At 38.7% G+C, this 24,268-nt stretch overlaps 1 protein-coding gene across 1 annotated transcript in view; it reads right to left on the bottom strand.

Moving 5' to 3' along the window:
- Positions 1-15,171: 15,171 nt before the first annotated feature.
- The window catches only part of MIK (pfkB-like carbohydrate kinase family protein), a 30,734-nt gene continuing 21,637 nt past the window's right edge, over positions 15,172-24,268 (bottom strand). The window contains exon 2 of the mRNA XM_089445881.1: positions 15,172-15,698. Within this exon, the coding sequence (XP_089302007.1) occupies positions 15,444-15,698 (255 nt within the window). The 3' untranslated portion in view covers positions 15,172-15,443. The remainder of the gene's footprint in view (positions 15,699-24,268) is intronic.

A 24,268-nucleotide genomic window follows, 5' to 3' on the forward strand; every position in this document is an offset into this window, starting at 1 on the left:
AACTGGTCAAGTCGTGCCTCGCCAAAACGGGGGGTCACAAGGTCGATTCTACCCGAAGCCCTTGGGGTTAGGTCTGTGATGGCCGAGGGGTGTGATCCTAGAGATCAGCCCTAGTTATTTCGTGGACGTAGCCTACATCCCCTGACCACGGGTGTATGTGAACCACCGGGGAAAAAAAAAAAACTACCCTACTAATACTGATTAGTAAATAGATTAAATAATCTGAACTATCTCGGAAAAAAATTGCAGAGGTGAAGGCAATTCACCAAAGGTTCCCAGACACCTAGGAAATAAAAATTACAATGATTGTTTGTGTTCTCTGTAAACTGTGCGGGTTATCCTCTGCACAGATGAGTGAACCGTGTGTCAATCTGCAATAAAATGATAAGTGTTAAGAAAAATTATAGATATTAAAAGTGAGAATGATTATAAGCAATATGCATTATCAATGTTCTAGATTAAAACTTATATGGTTAGGGAACAACATATTTTATAAATGATACTAGACTATAAATAATTTAATTAAAATTTGCATTCTCAATAAAAAAATTAGTATTGAAGAACTAACGGAAAAATTTATACCTTTATCATAAATTCAGTTAAATTAAATGACACCCTAAAGCAATAACACAAGGCCCTATGGAAGGAAATTAAAGCAAAGTAGAAAGAAATATCAAAGTACTATGCAAAACAAATGTAGAGATAAGAAATTACACGAATTATATGTTATTAGTCAATCCAAAATGCCTTACGTAATATTTTTTCTCAAAACTTTGGAAATGAGTGGATATTTATGGTAGGAATGTAGCTCGAGCGAAGTACTCAAAATTGCATATTGCTAAGATTTTCATGATTGTCAGTTATATCAGTGGTGACCTATCTATCATGGACAATTTTTTTTTATAGTAAAAAATTAAAATGGTCGTGTCCAATATATAGAAATCATTCTGATATCAACTAAAAACTATTTTCCAATGAATAAGAAGAGATTATTTTATGCAGTACCCAAAAAAAACCTACATGATATTGTCATGGGGTGTTTATCCCAACACTAGAAATGCAAAGGTTTAACAAAATTGGAAGCCCTTGTTAGTGCAGAAGACAAGCATAAATGAGGATATGACAACATGGTAATTATGGTGCAACCTATATGGCAATTGTCCAAAACTATATTGCATAGTTAATAGGAAAATTCAAGCAGCCTTTCGAAAAACCAATTAGTTGAATTATTGTTTCATAACTATGGCCAACTTCTATTAAAAGTCGTGCAATACTTTAAAATAATTTAAAATTAAATGTGAAAATTCCATGCCAGTACTAAAATTACAAATGCATATGCAAACTCATCATAAACAAATTGTACCATGCATATATCACAATCATGAATCATTTAGAATAATCATAAACAAATTATCAAAAAATACTCTTCACTATAACCTCTCATCAATTTTGTTAGCTAATGATTGTTTATCAATAGAGGATCTTTTCAATGCACTTCCTCTTTTATATTTCCGTATTAGAACAACAAAACCCAAAAGAAACTCAGATTCAAAAAGAGAACTGCAATCTCAAAACATAAAATATTTTTTGTAACTTTGAACATATATTATCAATTATAATTCTATTTTTAGTAATTTGATTCTTATTAATTGTTTTCTTTTAGCTAACATGCATAGCCACAATAATTGGAAAATACACACCTTACCAACTAAAAGTGATATTTATTAGCATGACAATTATTACGATTGATGTTAAATATCACAAGTTGTCTATCATGGCTAAACTATCACAATTATTACTATTGATGCTACAAGTTGTCTATAATAAATGCTTATTTGTTATACATTTGAATATGCCCACAAACAAAAATATGACATTCTTCATTCTGAAATCAGACTTGGACAGATAAGTAAGGTTTGTGCTTGCAATGTTGATGGGTTCTTGACACTGATAAACCTATATAACTTGGATATGACAAACTAGGTTACCGTTTTCAATGCTTACAGGATTTTGATACTGATAAGATTATGAAACTCCCGAGTATGTAGTGACACAGTAAAAATACTTATGGGCTTTCTAAACGAAGTCCCAAAAATTTTGGGTGCTTTTATTTGTTAAGTTTGAATGTGCCCAAAAATAGAGACATTAACATTCTTCATTATGAAATCAGAGTTGGATCGGACCAACAAGTGTTGTGTTTAAAGCACTTATGAGTTCCCAATGCTGATAAGCCTATAAACTTTTGGGTATGTACAAAGACAAGAAAAAACACTAATGGATTCTCAACACTGAGCCTACAAGACTGTCGGGCTTGTTTCTTTGTCGAATTCGAATACACATTAGTACTGAGAATCAACTTGACTTTTAGGGGCTTAAAGGAATGAAAGGAATGAAATTTATAAAATTTGACCAGTAAATTGCCAACAATTTAGTTGTCAAATGCATTCACAGTTTTTCAATACCATTACTAAACTTCATTAAAAAATTCACAATATCTTTGGTAAAGTTAGGCATTGGTACCAAACTTTAGTGTGTATTATGTGGTTTGGTAGTAGTTATTTCTTATGGGGTTGCATCAATGGTCATGGTTTTTATTAACAAGGTCATTCTCATGCAGTATCGAGCTTGTATTCACCCAGAAACCTGAATTAAAAACCCAAGGTGAAAATCCTAAGTGACTTTGATAGCATAGATACGCCCGTCACAAAGAGGGGCTCAATTCCCTACAGCTACTTAGGTAGAGAAGAGCCCTCCAAAGTTCTTCTCACCCAATCCCGAAAACGAGCTTCCCTGATTTCTTTATCGACAATTATTGATTCTTGAACAGGTCTATATAGCACAAGAATTGATCTATTACCACTAGGATGATTGTCACCTTGAATTTCCTGTGGATTCACCACCGCCTAGCCGCCCTCTGCCCCCTCCCTCCCCCTTGACAACTAGCACATATTATGAAACACATAGAAGGCCACTGCAAGTTGAGAAGCATGAATCAAGTGAACATTCATATATCTCAAGATCTTCCATCTGGTTTTCTATATCCTAAACCCTTCTTCAATACAAGAGAAACTATTCAAGAGTTAATCATCAAAGGCCTTTCTCGGGCTGTCCTCAAACTCGAAGGGGGATATGCAAAATGGCTCAATTAGGTACCCTTCTCTGGCAACCATGAAGGGTTTCACAAGGGCCCTGGCACCGCCCATGGAGATCACGATCACCTGCAAGGAAACCCCATCACATAATTTATCGTGCATCATCGTGGATTTCTTGCAGGAAACGTCCTAGAAAACCTTGTTGGTGTCGCAGAGCGCCTGGAGAAAAATGGAATGGAATTTGTAGGTCGAGTGGCAGGACGAGGAGGTCAAGGGAGAAACAATTTAATGACTCTTCTTACTCTACAAAAATTGGTAACAACTTTACCTACATACATTGGTCATGCCTTTGGTTTCACTCAAGCCCGGCCTTTGACCCCAAATACAACAAAAGGGCTTCTACTTCTCTCACTTTACTACAATGCAAATGTGGGATTTGCATTGGCAAGTTTGAAAGGGATCAATATAACCATGTCTATAGCTTTGAAGACGCTTACCCCCCTAGCTATTTTGATTGCAGGGATATTTTGTGGTAAAGGAAAGCCACCTGTTCCAATGTTTCTTATGCACTATGGTGCTATTTGGTTTCCTTTTAAATTCAATATAATTTTATTTAGAGATCATATCTAAATTTTTTGACTTAGATATTCTACAAATTTCCTAATGTTCAACTTATTTTTTAGGAAAATGCATGGCCAGATAATATAAAAGCAGGCACAAGCCTACCTAAAGGTCAAGAAAATTGACAAAAAACCTAAAATGTGCACCCTACTTGGCTTGGATTTTGTCAATAAAAGAGAGCCCAACTTTGTATCAACGCTTCCTCTTCTACGGACAACAACCTCCTCGACAACAACTGTTATGCTCTTAACCTGCAAAGTAATACCCAAACATAGAATTTGCGAAGAAAAGATACCGAGAACACAGAATATGCGAAGAAAATATACCCAGAGCACAGAATAGCAATGATTTTATTATTCAGAGAGAAATGTTCACAGGCCTCTTCGAGGGGGCAACCTCCAATAGAGCAGAGCTCGATTACAAAACAAGACACGATACTCCTCGCAGGGAGTCTCTATCCTTTATATATGACTCATACATGCAATACCACGGGCCAATACCGTGGGTTTTATTAATACCATCTATCTAATACTACCGCCCATTTACCATCTATCTAATACTACCGCCCATTTGCAACTAACTGTGGTCTCGTCATTAATTGCGGGTTAACCATTTACAAATATTAATATGGGCTTTATTGACTCTTGACCATGACATGATCCCATGACATAAATAAGGGGGTTAGGGTGGGACCCTAACATGCCCTCCCCCTTAAGACTAGCCTTGTCCTCAAGGCTGAAGCTGCGGAAACTGCTGAAGAATAGTCGTTGGTTCCCAAGTTGCATCTTCCGGAGAGGTGTCTTTCCATTTGACGAGGACCTCCTTAATCATGCGGCCGCGCAGGTGCTTGTCTCGTGTGTCTAGAACCTGTTCAGGTTGAAGCCAGATTGACCCTTCTTCGTCCAATTCAGGTAGACTGGTTTGAACTCGGCAATTGTTCCCAATCACTTTCTTGAGGCACGATACATGGAAAACTGGGTGGATTTTTGTTGTAGGTGGCAAAGCCAACTTGTAAGCCACTTCTCCAATGCGCTGAAGTACTTGGTATGGTCCGTAGAATTTTGGAGAGAGCTTTTGACAACCCTTGTCTTTGAGTGATGTTTGCTTATATGGTTGCAGCCTCAAAAAGACTTGATCCCCTTCTTGAAATTGGCGCTCTAAGCGATGTTGGTCAGCCTGTTGCTTCATACGGTTCTGAGCTTGATGAAGATTCTCGCGCAGATGGGCAAGCATGGTTGCGCGGTGTTGTAGGAGTTGATCCACGGCTTGTACTTTGGAGCACCCCGTGTGATAAGAAGTAGGGGAAGGCGGAAGTTGTCCATAGACTGCTTCATAGGGAGTCATTTTGGTGGTGGCATGATAGTTGGTGTTATACCACCATTCCGCCAGAGGTAACCACTGTACCCAAAGGTGTTGCTTTTCTGAAGTGAAACACCTAAGGTAGGTTTCTAGACATTTGTTGACGACTTCGGTTTGACCATCTGTTTGCGGATGATATGAAGTACTGAGTTTGAGTTGAGTGCCTTGTATTCTGAAGAGCTCCTGCCAAAAATTATTGGTGAAGATTGGGTCGCGGTCGGACACAATAGAAGTGGGCATGCCATGCAATTTGAAGATCTGATCCATGAAAGTTTGAGCAACCAAAGTTGGTGTAAATGGTTGGGGTAGGGCGCAGAAATGAGCATACTTCGACAGTCGGTCCACAACCACCATGATGACTGACTTGTTCCCAGACTTTGGAAGACCTATAATGAAATCCATGGAGACCTCCGTCCAAATTGACGCCGGAATGGGCAATGGTTGTAATGTGCCTGGTGTGTTGACGGTTTCCCCTTTGTGGCGTTGACAGACGTCACATTCTGCTACGAAGGTAAGGATGTCATGTTTCATGCCGGCCCAAAAAAATGATCTTCTGGTGCGAGCATACGTCTTCTGAAAGCCCGAATGTCCTGCAATGGGAGATGAGTGCAATTCTGCCAAAATGCGACTTTTGAGGGTGGATGTTGGTGATATTACGACTCTGTCCTTGTAGCGAAGAATATCATTCTGCCACGAGTAGCCCTTGCTGGAATTAGGATCTACCTGCAATTGAGAAATGAGTTGGGAGAGCCCGGGATGTGAAAACCATTCCCTGCGAGCCTCTTCAATCCAGTCTGGAATGGGGAGGGAAATTGCAAGCAGAGTACTTTCCTCCTCAAATTGGCGCGACAATGCATCTGCTACCCTGTTGTCTTTCCCTTTCTTGTAAATGATCTCATAATCATATCCCAGCATTTTGGCTAACCATTTATTTTGTTGTGGGGAAGATAGGCCTTGCTCCAAAAAATATTTAAGACTGTGATGATTTGTGCGGATTTGGAAACGTCGCCCCAACAAGTAAGGTCGCCAGGTCTCGACTGCATGTAAGATTGCCATCATTTCCTTCTCGTAGGTAGATTGGCCCAGATTCCTCCCACTTAGTTGTTGGCTGGTGAAGGCCAATGGTCGCCCTTCCTGCATTAAGACCGCTCCAATACCTGTTCCCGAAGCATCACATTCAATGACAAATGATTTGGTGAAGTCCGGTAGTGCTAAGACGGGAGTGGAACACATGGCGGTTTTGAGAGCGGTAAATCCCTGTTGTGCTTCCTCGTTCCAGAAGAAGGAATTTTTCTTTAGGAGTTGCGTTAGGGGCTTCGCTATGCGGCCATAGTTGCGGACAAATTTACGATAATAGCCTGTGAGACCCAAAAATCCTCTCAAGCTTTTTAAGGTCTTAGGTTGAGGCCATTCTTGCATTGCCTGGATCTTTTTGGGGTCCACCTTGACACCTTCACGCCCCACAATGTGGCCCAAATACTCAACTTCTTCCATGCCAAACGCACACTTAGACATCTTGACAAATAATTTATGCATGTGGAGCAGTTGCAAGAGTAGATCTACATGCTGAAGATGTGCCGCCCAAGTGCCACTATAGATGAGGATGTCATCGAAGAAGACAAGGACAAATTTTCTGAGATATGGTTTGAGGAGGTGATTCATAAGGCTCTGAAAAGTAGAGGGGGCATTACAGAGACCAAATGGCATGACCAGGAACTCATAATGGCCATCATGAGTTCTGAAAGCTGTCTTGGGAATGTCGACTTCCTTCATGCGAATTTGGTGGTAGCCTGAGCAAAGATCCAACTTAGTGAAGAATTGAGCCCCATTGAGTTCGTCCAGCAAATCGTCAACCACCGGGATGGGAAATTTATCTTTGACGGTTAACTTATTGAGGGCCCTGAAGTCGGGACACATCCGCCACTCCCCATCTTTCTTGAGGACCATGACCACTGGGGATGAATAAGGACTAATGCTGGGACGAATGACACCTGCTTCCAACAATTCATTGATGATTTTTTCTATTTCATTCTTTTGGGTGAACGGATATCTGTATGGCCGCACATTTGGGGGTTGGGCCCTTGGAACCAATGTGATGCTATGATCATGTTCCCCTCGCGAGGGTGGAAGCTCATGAGGCTTGTCAAAGACCGTCCGATGTTTATCTAAAATCTGTTGCATTTCAGGATGAATTGGCAGAGGCATGGTGTCTACTACCTAGATGGCATTAAATTGAGCTACCACTCCATGATGGCCCTTTTTTAACAATTTTTCCATCCTATGCGAGCTGATGATAGAGGGGGCTCCCGCCTGTAGTCCACGGAGTGTGTGTATGGAGTTGTCCTGCTTAAAACTCATATATAACTCCTGGAAATCCATTGTGATTGGCCCAAGAGTGCGGAGCCATTCCGCGCCTAGGACAATGTCGCAACCCCCCATGTGTATTGCAAACATGTGGGTTTTCAATTGATAATCCCCCATTTGAATTTTGACATTTTCACAGCGACCTTCACATTTCATTGTGCCCCCATCTGCAATCTGGACTTGGAAGTTAGAAACTGCTCGGACGAAACAATGTGTTGCTTCAGCGATCTTTTGATGGATGAAATTATGGGTACTTCCACTATCAATTAAGACTACTACTGGGCGATGTTTAAGAAAACCCCTGATTTTGAGAGTTTGAGGGGAAGAAATTCCTGCCAATGCATTTAGCGAAATAATTGGTTCATCAGATACAATCTCCCTTTGGTTATCTTCTTCGATCGCCTCCGGTTCCTCAAGTGGTGGATCTTCCTCGGTGGAGCTGTAGTCAGTGGCATCTATTTGAAAAAACTTGTGCTCTTTGCATTTATGACCCGGGGAATATTTTTCATCACAGTAGTAACATAGTCCTTGCTTCCTTCTTTCGGCCATTTCCGCAGGTGACACCTTTTGAATCTTAAGTGTCTGAGTCGTATTGGGAGCCTGTGAGGGACGACCTTTAGCGGGGAAGTTGGGGCGGCTGGATTGGGCTGTTAATGCACGTTCCACCTTACGGGCTACCTAGCAAGCCTCTGTCCATGTGGGAGGGTGGTGGAGTAGAACCTGAGCTTTGATGGCTTCTTTAAGACCGCTGATAAAGCATTCCATGTAGAACTCATCTGTGAGACCCCTAGTGCAGAAGGCTAAGGCTTCAAAAGCAGTAATATATTCCTCCACTGTACCCGTCTGTCGGAGCTTAGTGAGACGCCCCAAAAAAGAGTCTTCCTGTTCAAAGCGACTGCGAAGAGTTTTGGAAAATTGGGCCCAATTCTGAAAATGTCCATTGAAACGCTGATGCCATTCCTTCCATTGCCATCGTTCATTGTCCAAGTACATGGTGCCCACCATAAGCTTAGTCCCCTCATCTATGATATGATTCAATTGGAAATACTGCTCCATTTGTGCTAGCCATGCGAACGTGTGAGAACCGTCAAATTTATGCATATCCAACTTGGGAGGTCGCTCACTGGGTGGTGGATGGGTGTGCCAGACGTGATGAGAGTGGCTAGACTCACCCTCATGGTATTCATGGCCATTATACGTCTCCTCGTGGGCTGGCTCCTTGCCCTTTGGGAGTGCATCATGTATCTGGTTACTTATTCCTTTAAGCTCAAGTTCGATATTCTTTACCGCAGTTTGGAGGGAGTTCACATGGTCTTCAATTTTTTCGATCCTTTCATTGGCCATCGCTTGAGCGCGAGTTTCTACCATACACCAACCTGATGAAAAATTGGGACCGCCTAAAAAAATTTTACTAAGAAATTGAATGGTACCACCTTGCTCAGCGCGTCGTCCTGATTCTGATGGGCTAGGTCACCAATAAGCGCCCCGGAAGTTTTACTCCTTCCTGATCAATACTGCAGTCGCCAAATCCTCAGAATGTCAATGCCGCCAAAAGTCCTACGAAAATTATATCCAGGGACAAGAACCCTTCACAACTACTCTGATCTGGTGGATCTGAGAGATCTGAATGGTGGAACAACTGCTGCTGTTGATCTGATGGAGCTGCGGGACTGATGTCGACTGCTGCTGCACTTGCTGATCTGGAATAGGTGATGTGTGATCCCCCGATAGAAAGGGAACTATGGTCTTGAGGAGTGTCAGGTGCTACAGATCGCAATATACATAAGGGTCTGACAGTAGTACTCGGCCCAATGTTTCAGGGCTCTAACTAAGGAGGATCGACCGTACCCTTAGCCGTACAACCCGACTACCCTATCGTACGGGCGAGTAATCTCTCCGAGTGCTGTTCTCGGTGTACTGTAGCCACAAGACGGCCGAAGGTTTATCTATGGCGAGGTTTCAAGGGAGCTAGGGGGCTTCCTATATACCCAGAGGGTACGTGGAAGACAGTCCGTGCGCGGTTCTGTCTAATGCGCTACTACTCGAAGGGGTACCCACAGGGGTTACAAGGGAGTCCAACAGACGTGACCACCTCTTGTATTTCTTGCGTGCATGCCTCCCCAAATCCGCAGGTTTATGCGCTTAACGACAGATCCCGTGGTTTAAAGACGCCAGAACACGTTTCTAGCCAAAAAAAAATTTGCTAAAATTTGGAGATCCCACCGAGCCCTGGAAAGTGCTCTGATACCACTTGTTATGCTCTTAACCTGCAAAGTAATACCCAAACATAGAATTTGCGAAGAAAAGATACCGAGAACACAGAATATGCGAAGAAAATATACCTAGAGCACAGAATAGCAATGATTTTATTATTCAGAGAGAAATGTTCACAGGCCTCTTCGAGGGGGCAACCTCCAATAGAGCAGAGCTCGATTACAAAACAAGACACGATACTCCTCGCAGGGAGTCTATATCCTTTATATATGACTCATACATGCAATACCACGGGCCAATACCGTGGGTTTTATTAATACCATCTATCTAATACTACCGCCCATTTGCAACTAACTGTGGTCCCGTCATTAATTGCGGGTTAACCACTTACAAATATTAATATGGGCTTTATTGACTCTTTACCATGACGTGATCCCATGACATAAATAAGGGGGTTAGGGTGGGACCCTACAAATTTCCTAATGTTCAACTTATTTTTTAGGAAAATGCATGGCCAGATAATATAAAAGCGGGCACAAGCCTACCTAAAGGTCAAGAAAATTGACAAAAAACCTAAAATGTGCACCCTACTTGGCTTGGATTTTGTCAATAAAAGAGAGCCCAACTTTGTATCAACGCTTCCTCTTCTTCGAACAACAACCTCCTTAACAACAACACGGACTACAACAACGAGCTCTAGACAGAAAACCAGATCATTAATATACAGTGGGTTGGAGTAAATCAAGGAGGAGAGGAAAATGTGGCGGTGTTTCGTATTCACGAATATTTCAATATATCTGCGTTGAATGTGATTGAATGGGTAAGTACAGGGTACAAGATGCGAACAGGTAAGATGTAGATGGATGGGTCGATGGATGCATGGCCATGCATCTGTCCTTAGGGAGTATTAATTAGTCTATAGCATTGGAAATATTGGTTGTCGAGTTTTGATCCAAATATGGTGTAGGATTGACTAAATGGAAGACATAAATCTAGCATATGGTGAATTTAAAGTTCCATTTTCACTGTGGTATGTGGTCTTCTCTACCTATGCAGCATGAGTTTTTGATGCAGGAGCATAACATTGTAAATATTATATTCATGGGCCAAATTCAATTCGCAAGTGTAGGCAATGGTATTGATGAAGTATAAGGGGTGGTACTTTTGCAAAAAGTATACCCTTATCACAAATTCAATTAAATTAAATGACACTCTAAGCAATAAAGCAATATCAAAGCACTTTGCAAAAGAAATGTAGAGATAAAATATGATAAGAATTCTATGTTATTAGTAACATACATCTTAATGTATTTGGTGTTTTTTTAAATAAAGGTGTTTTTTCAAATAAAGCACTTGGTCTCTTTTAATTGGAATGTGGTGATATAATTTTTTTATAAGAGTATTATGTGTTTTATCATTTCAATTATAATTTTAAATATAAAAATACGTTTTATTTAAAAAAAAACAAACAAAACAAAACAAAAAAACTTTAAAAAATAGCCAAATCCCACCTCTTCACACTATTGCTTTCTTACTCATTCCAATTAGAACATGAGAGACCTTGGACTTCAGAGTAGTGCTTTCCTACTCAGTGCAACTAGAACAAGACAAACCTTAGACTTCAAAAATAAAGGGGTGGAATTTACTCTATAACATTATGATAATACCATATGATAGGTGCAGTAAAAGTAAAAATGTAAGAAAAAATTTGTAGTTGTAGTAAAAGGGAAAATGTAAGAAAAATGGAGTAAAAGTAAAAATGCAAGAAAAAACGTCTAAAAGTAAAAATATAAAAAAAAATCCTCCATGAAAATTGTGCACATATTGAATGCTTTAAAAAGAGTTTGGAGGCATACTTAGTACAAGAGTAAAAGTAAAAATGTAAGAAAATCCTCCATGAAAAAATGTGCACATGTTGAATGCTTTAAAAAGAGTTTGGAGGCATACTTAGTACCAAAGTGTTCGTCTAAGCATCAAGAAAATAGCCTACAGTAGAGAGATAATTGACACAACCACTATGGAGCTTCTCCTTTAACTTAAGCTTCTCCTTTAACTTAATCCCTAGCCTTAAATGTTATACATGTGGTTAATATATTGGCCAAAAAAAAGGTGGAACAAGAGGATGTCTAAGAAAAGGAATTCATTGACACAACCACTATGGAGCTTCTCCTTTAACTTAATCCCTGGCATTAAATGTTATACATGTGGTTAATATATTGGCCCAAAAAAAAAGGTGGAACAAGAGGATGTCTAACAAAAGGAATTCCAACCTATGCAGTGAATCAAGTGAATCAAGTGCTACAGAAGATAATGTTGGATTTGATCTTTTAAACCATGGAGTTACTCTTGACCTTCATATTTGGAAGTTCCATTTACAGTGGTAACATTTTACTTAGATATAGATAACTTTCACAATCCACAACATCATACTTAGATATAGATAAAGAAAGAAAATGATAACTTGTGAAATGCTTTAAAAAGAGTTTAGAGGCATACTTAGTACCAAAGTGTTCGTCTAAGCATCCAGAAAATAGCCTACAGGAGAGATATAATTGACACAACCACGATGGAGCTTGTCCTTTAACTTAATACTTGGGCCTTAAATGTTATACATGTGGTTAATATGTTGGCCAAAAAAAAGGTGGAACAAGAGGATGTCTAACAAAAGGAATTCTGATCTATGCAATGAATCAAGTGCTACAGAGGATTATGTTGGATTTGATCTTTTAAACCATGGAGTTACTCTTGACCTTCATATTTGCAAGGTTCCATTTACAGTGGTAACATTTTACTTGGATATAGATAACTTTCACAATCCACAACATCATACTTAGATATAGATAAAGAAAGAAAATGATAACTTGTGAAAACCAAATCCACAACATCATCAAAGCAGCGTTCATCAAAATAACCCTCTTTTTAATTTTCATTACTGGCCCAAATTCACTTCCAAGAATTTTTAAATTTTAGTTGTGGGCAATCTAGCTACAACATAGGCAATATAGATGTTACTTCCACAGGCAGTAGATTTAGGTTTGAAGAGTTTGCAATCTAGCTACAACATAAGCAACAAAGATGCTACTTCCACACGCAGTAGATTTAGGTTTGAAGAGTTTTTTATATCTCTGGTCATTCATGTTTAGTTAGATCCATCGTTAATATCTTACCTCTATAAGCCTTTAATGGTTTCATTTTAACCAAAATTATATAAATTATATAATGTTTAAATTATGCCATTTTTGAAAGTTCAAATGACTACTTTATTTGAAAGTTCAAGAAATGCAAACTAGTGACAGTTTAATAAGTAAATTCGAAAAATCAAGATTTAGTAGATCTTGAAGGCAAACCATAAAGAGACCTTGAATACTTTGATTGTGATGAGACTTCATTGATTGCAGGTAAAGGTTAAAATATTTAAATAACATATATCTATTAAAAACTAGGTAATACTCATGATATTAAAAACTAGGTAATACTCAGGAATTTAAGGGTCGAAAGTAATTATACTTTTTGACTGTGATGAGACTTCATTGATTGCAGCTAAAGTAAAGGTACAAAATATTTAAATATCATATATTTATTAAAAAACCAGATAATACTACAAGGTTCAAAACATTATACTCCAAGGTTTTAAGGATGAAATTTAGAATTTAATTATACTTTTCACCGTGACGAGACTTTATTGATTGCAACTAAAATAGAGGTACATACCGAACATAGTGAATGATCGACTTTGAAAACTAGGTTATAAATTAGAGTGTTTATGCACCTCATAAAACATTTCACTTTCTACCATTGTGGAAAATTATGTTATCACTTTCTACCATTGTGGAAAATTAGGTTATGGAAGTGAAAATAAAATATTTAAAAGGAATATATTGTTATTTTAAAATAAAATATTTAAAATGAATATATTGTTATTTTAAATTATGTTAAAGACTTGTTTTTTTTGTGTACAAGGTTTTGGGAGATGGTGATCTGGTGTTGTGTTAAAGCATTCTTTGATGTGAAGTGACCAATTCAATTACCCACCCTGATCAGGGTGATATATTTTAACATGATGGCACTCCCTAATGTGAAGCTACCGGTTCAATTACCCGCCCCGATCAGAGTGATATATTCAACATGATGACACTCCTTGATGTGCCACCAGTTCAATTACATGCCCCGATGGGAGTGATATATTCAACATGATGGCACTCCTTAATGTGAAGTCACATGTTCAATTACCCGCCCTGAACGGGGTGATATATTGGACATGATGGCACTCCTCGATGTGAAGCCATCAGCGCAATTCCCTACCCCAATCAACATGACAGTGCTCCTTCATATGAAGTCATTGGTTCAATTACCGACCCCGATCGGGGTGATATATTCAACATGATGGCACTCCTTGATGTGAAGCCACCGGTTCAATTACCTACCCAATCGGGGTAATATATTCAACATGATGGCACTCCTTGATGTGAAGCCACCAGTTCAATTACCCACCCCGATCGGTGTGATCTATTGGACATGATGACACTCCTCCATGTGAAGCCATCGGTTCAATTCCCCACCCAAATGACGTGACAGCACTCCTTCATATGAAGTCATTGGTTCAATTCCCCACCCCGATCAAGGTAATAATTAGGACATAATGAAAATATAATCCCAACTTTAAAAAAAACAAATATATATATATATATATATATATATATATATATATATTTTAGGTTTTTTATCCTAAAATAAATAAATAAACCTATTAAAATCTCGTTGTACATAAATAGGAATACATATGAAGTTAATTTGTTACTTTATATGTTAAATAGAAAATAATTTAGAAAGAATAATCTCACATTACCATTCACTTCCGCTGTCAACTTCTCTTTATTAAAATACTATTTTTTAAAATTAGTTAAAACATTCGTTTCTCCTTTATATTATTTTTATAATCTCTTTTACCAAATTTAGTCTCGACCTATATTATTTTTTATAATCTATTTTACCAAATTTAGTCTCTGACCTAACTTTCACGTGAAAAGCCATCTTAGATCCACAACCTCTCCAATAATGAATAAACTTTTTGGAACTAACGAGACCATGCTTAGATTCGAGAGCATTAAGGATACCAATAGACGGCGGGCTTTTTTTAATTTAATATATGGATATTAATATGGTATGAACGACACATTTGATCAACGGGATTTAAAAACAAAAAACAAAAAAAATTCAGCGTTAATAAAAAAAAAATGAGAACAAAGGAGTTTTGGTACTTGCAAGCATGCGTTTTGGTACTTGCAAGCATGGTTTTGAAATAGAAAAATAAATTTTAATTTTTTAAAACCTTAATAAAATTTATAATCATGTTTAAAAAAATTGAAAGACAAACATCATTACAATATAACTGCCTTCGGCAGGTGTAATAAATTAAATCCAACACTTCATAAATCTATAATATATTTATACTATTTTAATGACAACGACAACTCAGTGATCATGTAACCATAATCGTGCAACTGAAAGACAAAAGATCATGTAACTAAAACAAACAAACTTTAGTAAATCTAGAGTGGTTTAATGCCAACGCAATGATCATGTAACTAAAAGACAATTAGTTACATATGTACGAAGAACTGACCAGTTAGACATTTGCTTGGCTATTCAGCTGAGATATTTTTTCTTTGAATTAGCATTAGACACAATTTCGTACATCTAGGAATTTGTGCGAAAATTCGAATTTGATCTCATGTTCAAAACAACGAGGAGTCAAAACACACTTTGCCAGTGACAGTCGTTGGCTAAACCGCTTTAAGAAAGAAAATCGCCAAGCTCTCCCCTTTTAGGTGACTTCGAAAGCTCAGCAGAACCATGTTGTGTAGGAATACAGATGCCATTTTTCAATCTATTATCTAGCTCTTCCCGCAAATTTGGATCGTTAAGTTCTTCCACCCAACTCTTAGAAATATCTGCAGAACCAATATGGGTAGGGCCAGAGGTACAGTTCAATTCCGAAGATCTACAAATGTCGGTTTTCCTTCTCTGGTCTAAGAGCTCATGCAATCTCTGCAGAAAAAGGGAAAATGTACATTAAATTACAAGAAGTCCAAATTGGCAAAGTGGATCTAACCCACTATTGTGACCACTAATACAAAAGGCCCAAATAAAAAATGTTGATTGTACTTAGGCCTACTCGGCAGAACCATAACTCACAAACTGCAACAAACGTGGGACTTCCAGAAGGACTGGACAGGTGTAAATAGGTTGGATAATGAATACAACAAACAAAAGGCACGCTTTAAAATACAATATTTCGATGAATAAGAAAATGTTGATTTTGGTGATCCACTCAAATGTTCATGTTTGAATGTAAACTACTGGTTAGCAGGGTGAAACTACAAACAAAAAAACTGATTATAATATACCATGCCGATGCAAATCAGACACAAACCATGAAAACTGAACTATTTAGGAACTCAATTAGTCAACTAATAAGAAGTAGCAACTGAAAACTGAACTATGTGGAACTCAATCCTGTTGGTGGTCAATGCCAACTGCAAACAAAATACAGACATCCAACTGCTTGTTTTGAATGCCGAGGAAATTTTCTAAAGATTTGGATCTGACAATTACTTATTAAAAAAAAAAACCAAGGATCTGGATGGACAAGGTCAGCGACATCTGCAAGTATAAAACATGGATAAAGGCAAGGTCATATGGAGAAACCAACTGTCAACTGCAATTAAAAAGTACCCACTGTCAACTACAATTTCATGAATAGAGAAATACCCACCTAATGATTAATATTTCCCAAAATTTGAACCTAAGTACGTAGTCTAAACTTCAATGGAAGAAAAGTGTTAGAAATATCATGGGGTTGGCATTGCCACCAATAATGAGGTGGAAGCCCTTGCAGCCTTACAAGGGATAAGGGTGATATTAGTCCGGGGCGTTCGAGACATCGTTGCGGGGGTGTTTGAGCCATTTTTGTTATAGGGGACTCGACCATCATCACAAGGTCACACGTGTGTTAAGAATGGTGTATAATATTCTGTTATAATATTCACATGTGGCCACGGCTTTGTGCCATTGATGCATTCTGTTAGGCATTTATTATGATTAAAGTCATCGTTTATTGTAATACTAAAACAAAGTTATAGTTAAGGCCAGCCTAATCAACTATTATCAACATCAATGTGTTAAATTTCCATTAAACTCTTGAATACTTCGATGAATAACTGAAAATTGAAACAGTTAACTTTCACCAACATATAAGTAGCAGAATAAAAACACATCACACAAATTGACATGTATTTTTCTCAGGAAACCCAAATGGGAAAACCTTCTTACTTGAATGCGCCTATTTTATTTATTGTTCTTGAAGCAATTGAATCTATCACAAAGCAATCTGTCTCTCTTGAGAAAGCGTTCCGCTTTTCACACAATTCTCAGCTGATACAATTAATCTTGGCCTGCCTTGATCAATACTTGATCTTGGTTCCTGCACACAATTCTCCCTCTGCTACCTCGACTTGCTTGCAAACCCTGTTGTCTTTGCGTCAATTCTGCTCCTCCTTCCTCACGCACTTGGCCTCCTTTTTCCTTGCACTGATCTCCTATTTCCTAGCACAAGTCTGGCTCCTATTTCTTAGGAAACTTGGCCTCCTTTTTCCTTGCACTGATCTCCTATTTCCTAGCACAAGTCTGGCTCCTATTTCTTAGGACAACTTCTATTTCTTTGCGCACTTCCTGCCTCCTATTTCTTAGAACACCAACTTCTCAAGACGGCGCACAATCATTCTCCTAAATTCTAGCGCACTTGTGGATCCTATTTCTTAGGATACAGTTCCTGCCCTCCACAATCAAAGCTCTCTCACAAACTCGTGAGCTTTGTCTTGTCACAAAGCTTTGTGCACAAAACAATTGAATTTGCTTGTGTCTTTGTCCTCTCTTTATAGATAAACTTCGATCCATGTGAGAAGGACTAGCTTAATTTAGAACTCGAGCTCTTATAACGAGTTAACGAAGAGTGTCACTAGTTCTCCTTCCAATCATCACTAGAGTTGTTAACTCATGCTCTCTTCGATCAACACTAGAGATCTAACTCGCTCTTTCCTTCAATCAAAACTGAAGACTAACTCGCTCTTTCCTTCAATCAAAACTGAAGACTAACTTGCTCTAACTAAATTGCTAACTGCCACCTTGTTTTGTAGTCAAACTGATGAAGACTCCACTTAACTAAAGCTCCAAATCTACGCATGCTAACTTGATGATTATTCCAGTAAACTCGAAATAACTCATCCTAAACAAAGTCTAACTCATGAGGACAATTTGAGGTCTTCACTAGCTAAAGCACTAGCCATAAGACCTTGCTCGCTACATTTTCAATACTCCCTCTTAGCGAGGAAGCTACTTTAGGAAGAATGTCTTCCACGTAGATCTGTCTCCAACACTACCATGTTATCTGTCATTGCAGCTGCTCCCTCTGAACTAAAAGACTTCTCAGCTTCCTGATGTGGAATCTAATTTGAAAACCTATTCTTTCCAATGATGCTCTCCAAGTCTATCACCTCAATCATAACTGCCATGTATCTCATGTATCTCGGTGGTTGCTCACTCTGCCTTAAGGTGGTAATGGGAGATCCAACTCTCTTTTGATCCTCCCGAAACAACTCCTCTATTCACTTGGCTCGAACTCTCCCTATACTGAGAGTCATTAACTAATTAATTGCCTCCACTCACCCTAGGCTCTCCTAATCACCATGTTGTTCAGCCCAACTACCAACTAGCGTAGACTCAAACTAAGATACTGGCTGAGACCCCATCTCCAATAGCTTCTTCTCAGGTACTCTAACCTGCTCTTGCTATAAGGACTCTCTCAGAGCCCTGCTCTTCTCAACCGTCACTTCTCTATTCTACGCACTTCCTACCTTGTTGCTCAAGGTTGCGCCTATCTCTACCTTCGCATACATGCCATCATCTCCTAGCTCAATCTGAACACGTGCCCTCCTTCAGGTCGCTGAAATCTTTCTTGTTCTCTGTCATGTGGAAGGATTCTCCTAAATCAATATACCAAACATTGATGTCTGTTGAGCTTGCCATGCAAGCTATCAATGTGAAATCTTTCTCGAACTAGGCAGAAAATGCATCTACCTCCATTGATGCAGCTACATGATCCTTACTGGACTCCTTCTGATTAGGACAATGAGTGGCATAGTGTCCAAACTTATGGCAATGGAAGCACTTAATCTTGCTTAGATCCTTCTTATTCTCGCCATTCTAACTAAACTCTACCTCTCATTGGCCCTTTTTTCCCTTGGCTTTGCTACCTTTGCCTATCAAGGCAAAGTTCTCCTCGTCCTATTCTAAAGTTGATCTCCCATCTCTCATGCTTCTCTCATGCTTCTCTGGATCTCTTCTTGAACACAATCATTCCATAACCTTTCCCAACTAGGAATATTCTCTTTGCCACTTACTGCATCCTAAAAACTATACCAAGACTCGTGGAGTCCCAAAAGCGCAAGACTCACAAGGTCTTTTTCTGCTATTGTCTCACCCACACCACCTAGCTCATCCCAAACCTGAATGAACTTTGAAAGATATGTGATGATGGGCTCTTCTTTGCTCATCCAGATACTTCTTAGTTTCTCTTTGAGAGCAAGCTTCTTGGCATCACTGGAACCCTGATACAGATCTAAGATGGCTTTAAACATCTCATATGTTGTCTTTTTCTCATGGAGATGAGGGATGATATGCTTTTTGATCCCATCATCCTCGCCTTGGTGTCATTCTTGTTATGTTGTGCCAACCATTGGGCTTCTGTAGGTGGCACTATTTGTTGTTTCACAAACTCTGGCACCCCATTATCTTCCAACACCACTAATATTTGCTCCTTTTATGCACTGAAATTCGAGGCTCCCTCTAAATTGTGATTTGACCTTAGTCATAGGAACGCCATATTACTATCCAAGGAACTGCTCTACTCTTCAAACTCTAGCGCAAGCCTTCTGCTTGATCTGTGTTGTCCACTGATTGGTCAATGGTCTTTACACTGATCTTTGCTTTAATACCATGTTCAATTTCCATGAAACTCTGCAAGTACTTTGATGAATAACTTAAAACTGAAACTAGTTAACTTTCACCAACATACAAAGCCTCTTAACAACTTATAAGCAACAAAATAAAAACATAGAGATAAATACACATCACACATTGACACACTTATTTTTCTCAAGAAACCGAACTAAGGAAAACCTATTTCCTTGATGTGGTTATTTTATTAATTGTCCTTATAGAGCAATTGAATCTATTACGAAGTAATTTGTCTCTCTTGAGAAAGTGTTCTACTTCTCACACAATTCTCAGTTGATACAATTGATCTTGCCCTGCCTTGATCACTACTTGATCTTCATTCCTGCACACAATTCTTCCTTTGTTGCCTCCTTGACTTGCTTAGCAAACCTTGTTGTCTTGCTTCAATTATGCTTCTCCTTCCTTGAGCACTTGGCCTCCTTATTCGTTGCCTTGATCTCCTATTTCCTAGCGCAAGTCTAACTCCTATTTCTTAGCACAACTCTTCCTATTTCCTTGTGCACTTCCTGCCTGCTATTTCTTAGGACACCAACTCCTCAAAATTGCGCACAATCAATCTCCTAAATTCTAGCGCATTTGTGGCTCCTATCTCTTAAGACATAATTCCTGCGCTCCACAATCAAGGCTCTCTCACAAACTCGTGATCTTTGTCTTGTCACAAACCTTTGTGCACAAAACAATTGAATTTACTTGCTTCGTCCTCTATAGGTGAACTTCGATCCACACAAAGAGGCCTACCTTAATTTAGAACTCGAGCTTTGAGAGCGAGTTATCTAAGAGTGTTACTCGCTCTCCTTCCAATCATCATTGGAGTTGCTAACTCGTGCTCCCTCTAATCAACACTGGAGATCTAAATCACTCTTACTTCAATCAAGAATGAAGACAAACCTGCGCTAACTCAACTGCTAATTGCCAGCTCGTTCTGTCATCAAACTAATGAAGACTCCACTTCCCTGAAGCTCCAACTCTATGCATGTTAACTTGATGATTACTCTAGTAAACTGGAAATAACTCATCCTAATTGAAGTCTAACTCATGAGGACAATTTGAGGTCTTCACTAGCGAAGGAACAAGCCAAAAGACCTTGCTCGCTACATTTTCAACAATATGCAACCTCAATAAGCCTCAAGCAATATATGTTTGACATTCTCTTGTTCTAAGGGTATGTTTTTCTCTCTTTAGCAATCTTTTGGACAACTCTTTGGAGACTTTTGGGTTGGTTATCAGTTCCATTCACTCCCCTCATTCTCTTGTGATCTCAACATCATATCAAAGCAAGGGTGAACCTTTGTCTATGTCTACCTATTTCACTGCTAGCTAGGGTTCACTTTGTTAGAACTTGTTTGGGCTATTTTGTGCATCTTTTTTTCAAAAATCTTGTCCATAAATCAATGTGCCCATCATTAGGGTTTCTTTGTTGATTTTTATTTCAAATTTTTTTGTTGATAAATCCGACCCTATTGGTTGGTGGCATCACCATTATTTGATCACCCTTTTGTCGATATATTCCAAAAATATTTTTCTAATGTACCACCAAATTTCTAAGTTAGAGAAAGGAAATGCATCTTGATAACAAGTGAAAACACCTCCCACACCTCCCAAATTCTAGGGAATATCATAGGGGGCATCGAGGTCTTTGACATCATAAGGGACATCGAGGTCTTTGACACAGAGAATCCTGCTCAAAATAATGATAATTTAAATTAAAATATAAGAAAACAAAATAAATATAAGTTGCAGAAATCTTTCGCAATAGCATGCGAATACCATGGGGTAATCGAGGTAATCCCGCTCAAAAAAACGATAATTTAAATTTAATAATAAAAAAAAAACATAGATCGTTGAAATCTTACACACAATAGTGTGCCAATACCATACATCATTACATGTAAGTAATGATATAATAAATCATAAATGATATACATTATATCATAAATCATAAATGTGCCAGCTCAAGGGAGGCTGTCTCTCTCTCTCTCTTAAATCTTAGGGCTCTAATGGTCCATTCAAACCAAGTCAAAAGCCCCCTCAAGGTTCTAGTTCAAATACCACCAATCAAATATTGCACCATTAGGGTTTAAGGTGGATAAGAGTGCAAAGATTCTTTTTGGTAATTTCTAGGTTTGAGTTCAAAGGGAAGATCCCCAAACTCACACAATAAAGGAATCACAAGGAGAGTAAAACCCCAACAAAATGGTTTAAATGATTTAAAAAGGAAGGGGGTGATGGAAGATAGAAGATCAATGCCCTAACTTGCCAATATATTTTTGGGGCTTATAAGATCAAAAAGAACTACACTCGAAGAGAAAGGATATGGGTGTGGGTTCAAGGAACTGAGGGAAACTAAGTTGTGTCACTTAGATCTCCAATCCTAGTGTCCTTCAATCTTCAGAGCTGGGATAAGGGAGTGAATTTGGCTTACATCATCTCAAAAGAACTTGATGAGGGGTTCAATGAGCTTCGAGTGGATTTAGCTTCAAGGACTGGGATAGACTAACTTGTCTACCCTAGAGGCTTGGGGTATGCGTAGGGAGCTTAACTTACGTCACCTCAAGAAAAAGCCTTATTCATGGAGAATAAGAAAATAAAATTACCAACAAAACTATGGTGAATATTTGATAATCCTTATTATCCATAAAAAATAATGTGATGTTCCCTTTTTCTGAGTATTGGGAACAAAGACTAACTTAGTAGCCTAGCCATTCCCATAGGGTAAAAATTAAAAAGTAATAATGAAGTATTTGAGTATTGGGTTTAGCAACAAAAGCTTTATCATCTTTTCCAGATGAATGTGGAACTTTTATACAAGACAAACATAGTTAGGAAGATCAAGGAGAAAAAAAGGATGAAAATTCGTGGCCGAAACCCTAGTCACAAGTTTTAAGTAGGACCGAACCAAAGATAATTTTGTAGGCCGAATTAGATACAAGGCCGACTTGCATTGTGGTGGCCAGGCATTGAAGAAAGCCAAGATATAGCTTTAAGTAAGGCATGGCTAGCTAAGTCAAGACTTCATGATATTCAGCAGCCTGAAAGCATTATCGTTGGTGTTGTGTACCACTTCCCTGGCCTTCCTTATTAAGCAAAGATGAAGTCGTTAAGAAATTCGTTGTAGGCGTAGACTAAGGCAGATTTGTACTTCGCTATAACTATCGTTACAGAGCGTGCGTGCTTTATTTTAGACAACAGCAAAGGAAGCAAGTCAGTCTAATTCGTTACAGATAGCATGGTAAAGTCAACTTCAAAAAATGCCCATGCAGGGCTTCATTATAGTGGGGGTGACATAATTCATGACACTATAAGGGGAGATTTATTTACGTCTTCATTACAACTCACTTAGTGGCAGACTTCGGGACAGCTAAGTAAATTATAGCCCTGAGAAGGGTCATCACTGGGGCCAAATCACTGCCATATTGTAAGCCGAATTGAGGTCAGTTGTCATTTAGAATCCAATCCTCAAGCGCCGAGAATTGTTTTTGAAAGTCGAATTAGCGCCAAGCATCTAGAAGCTAGGTTAAGGGTGGCCTGAAACCATAACTGTAAGGCTGAATTCCTATTTGTTGAGGGCCGAAATAATTCAAGAGGGTCGTGTGAATTTCCTTAAGGCTGAGCATGGGCACCGAAGTCAAATCTAAGGAAGGGTGAATCTTTGATTAAGCAGATCTAGTATCTAGTCAACTACGCCATCATTGTTCCTATAGCAGTTGGCAGTGAGCAATCCAATTAATTGGGAAAGGGGCCAAATCCTTCCTCTCGAGTGTCAAGTAATAGAGAGTTTTCTATAGCCGCTAGGGCCATCTGTGTGCTTTACCCAAGACGTGTGCCAAAGGACCACAAAATTGTTTAAAGATATTCTCGTCCAAACCAAAGTTCTTGCCTATACAAGTGATGGAAGGTATCTTGTAGCAGAGGATTTACAAAACATTGACATATTAATTGATAGAGGCCAAGGACTCCATCAGCTGAGAACCCACGCTATGCAAGGGACGATATCCATATAATCGAGATCCTATTTGCAACAAGTGTATAAACTGGTAACAGCATACCAATGAAACAAATCATGTTTTCTTGTCATAGCCAGTCCATGTAAATCAATCGATATTTAAGTTGGGTTGCAATCTAATTGGGATATTAATTATGACAACGGTCCGAGTGGAGGAGCCATCTTAATCCTGAGGTGAGTTGAGAAAATAATTTTTAAGGGTCCCATACTCTGTACCAAACCCTAAAGTGTCAAGTTGTTTATGGCTAAGTGGAATTGGAGGAGCAAGCTCCTAGTGGCAAAGGACAAACATCGCAAATTGGGCTAACAAAAAGTTGGAATGAGTATTATGTTTCTATCAATAATACATTTAGGTAGCCACAAATGATTTCTAAATAATAGATTGGTACTTTCCTTGTCTATCAATCTACATCATGTTAATATTACAATCTGTTATGAATATGCCTGCTTGTCATGTGTTGGAGAAATTAATCCAGAGAACATTTCAAGTGTTAGTAGCTTATTTGAAAGGAACAACTATAGTGTCCCTAGAATCCCTTGA

The sequence above is a fragment of the Pinus tabuliformis genome, chromosome 9 (assembly GCF_031772625.1).
Source record: "Pinus tabuliformis cultivar Carrire ecotype Pingquan chromosome 9, CPIR1, whole genome shotgun sequence".
Taxonomy (NCBI): Eukaryota; Viridiplantae; Streptophyta; class Pinopsida; order Pinales; family Pinaceae; genus Pinus; species Pinus tabuliformis.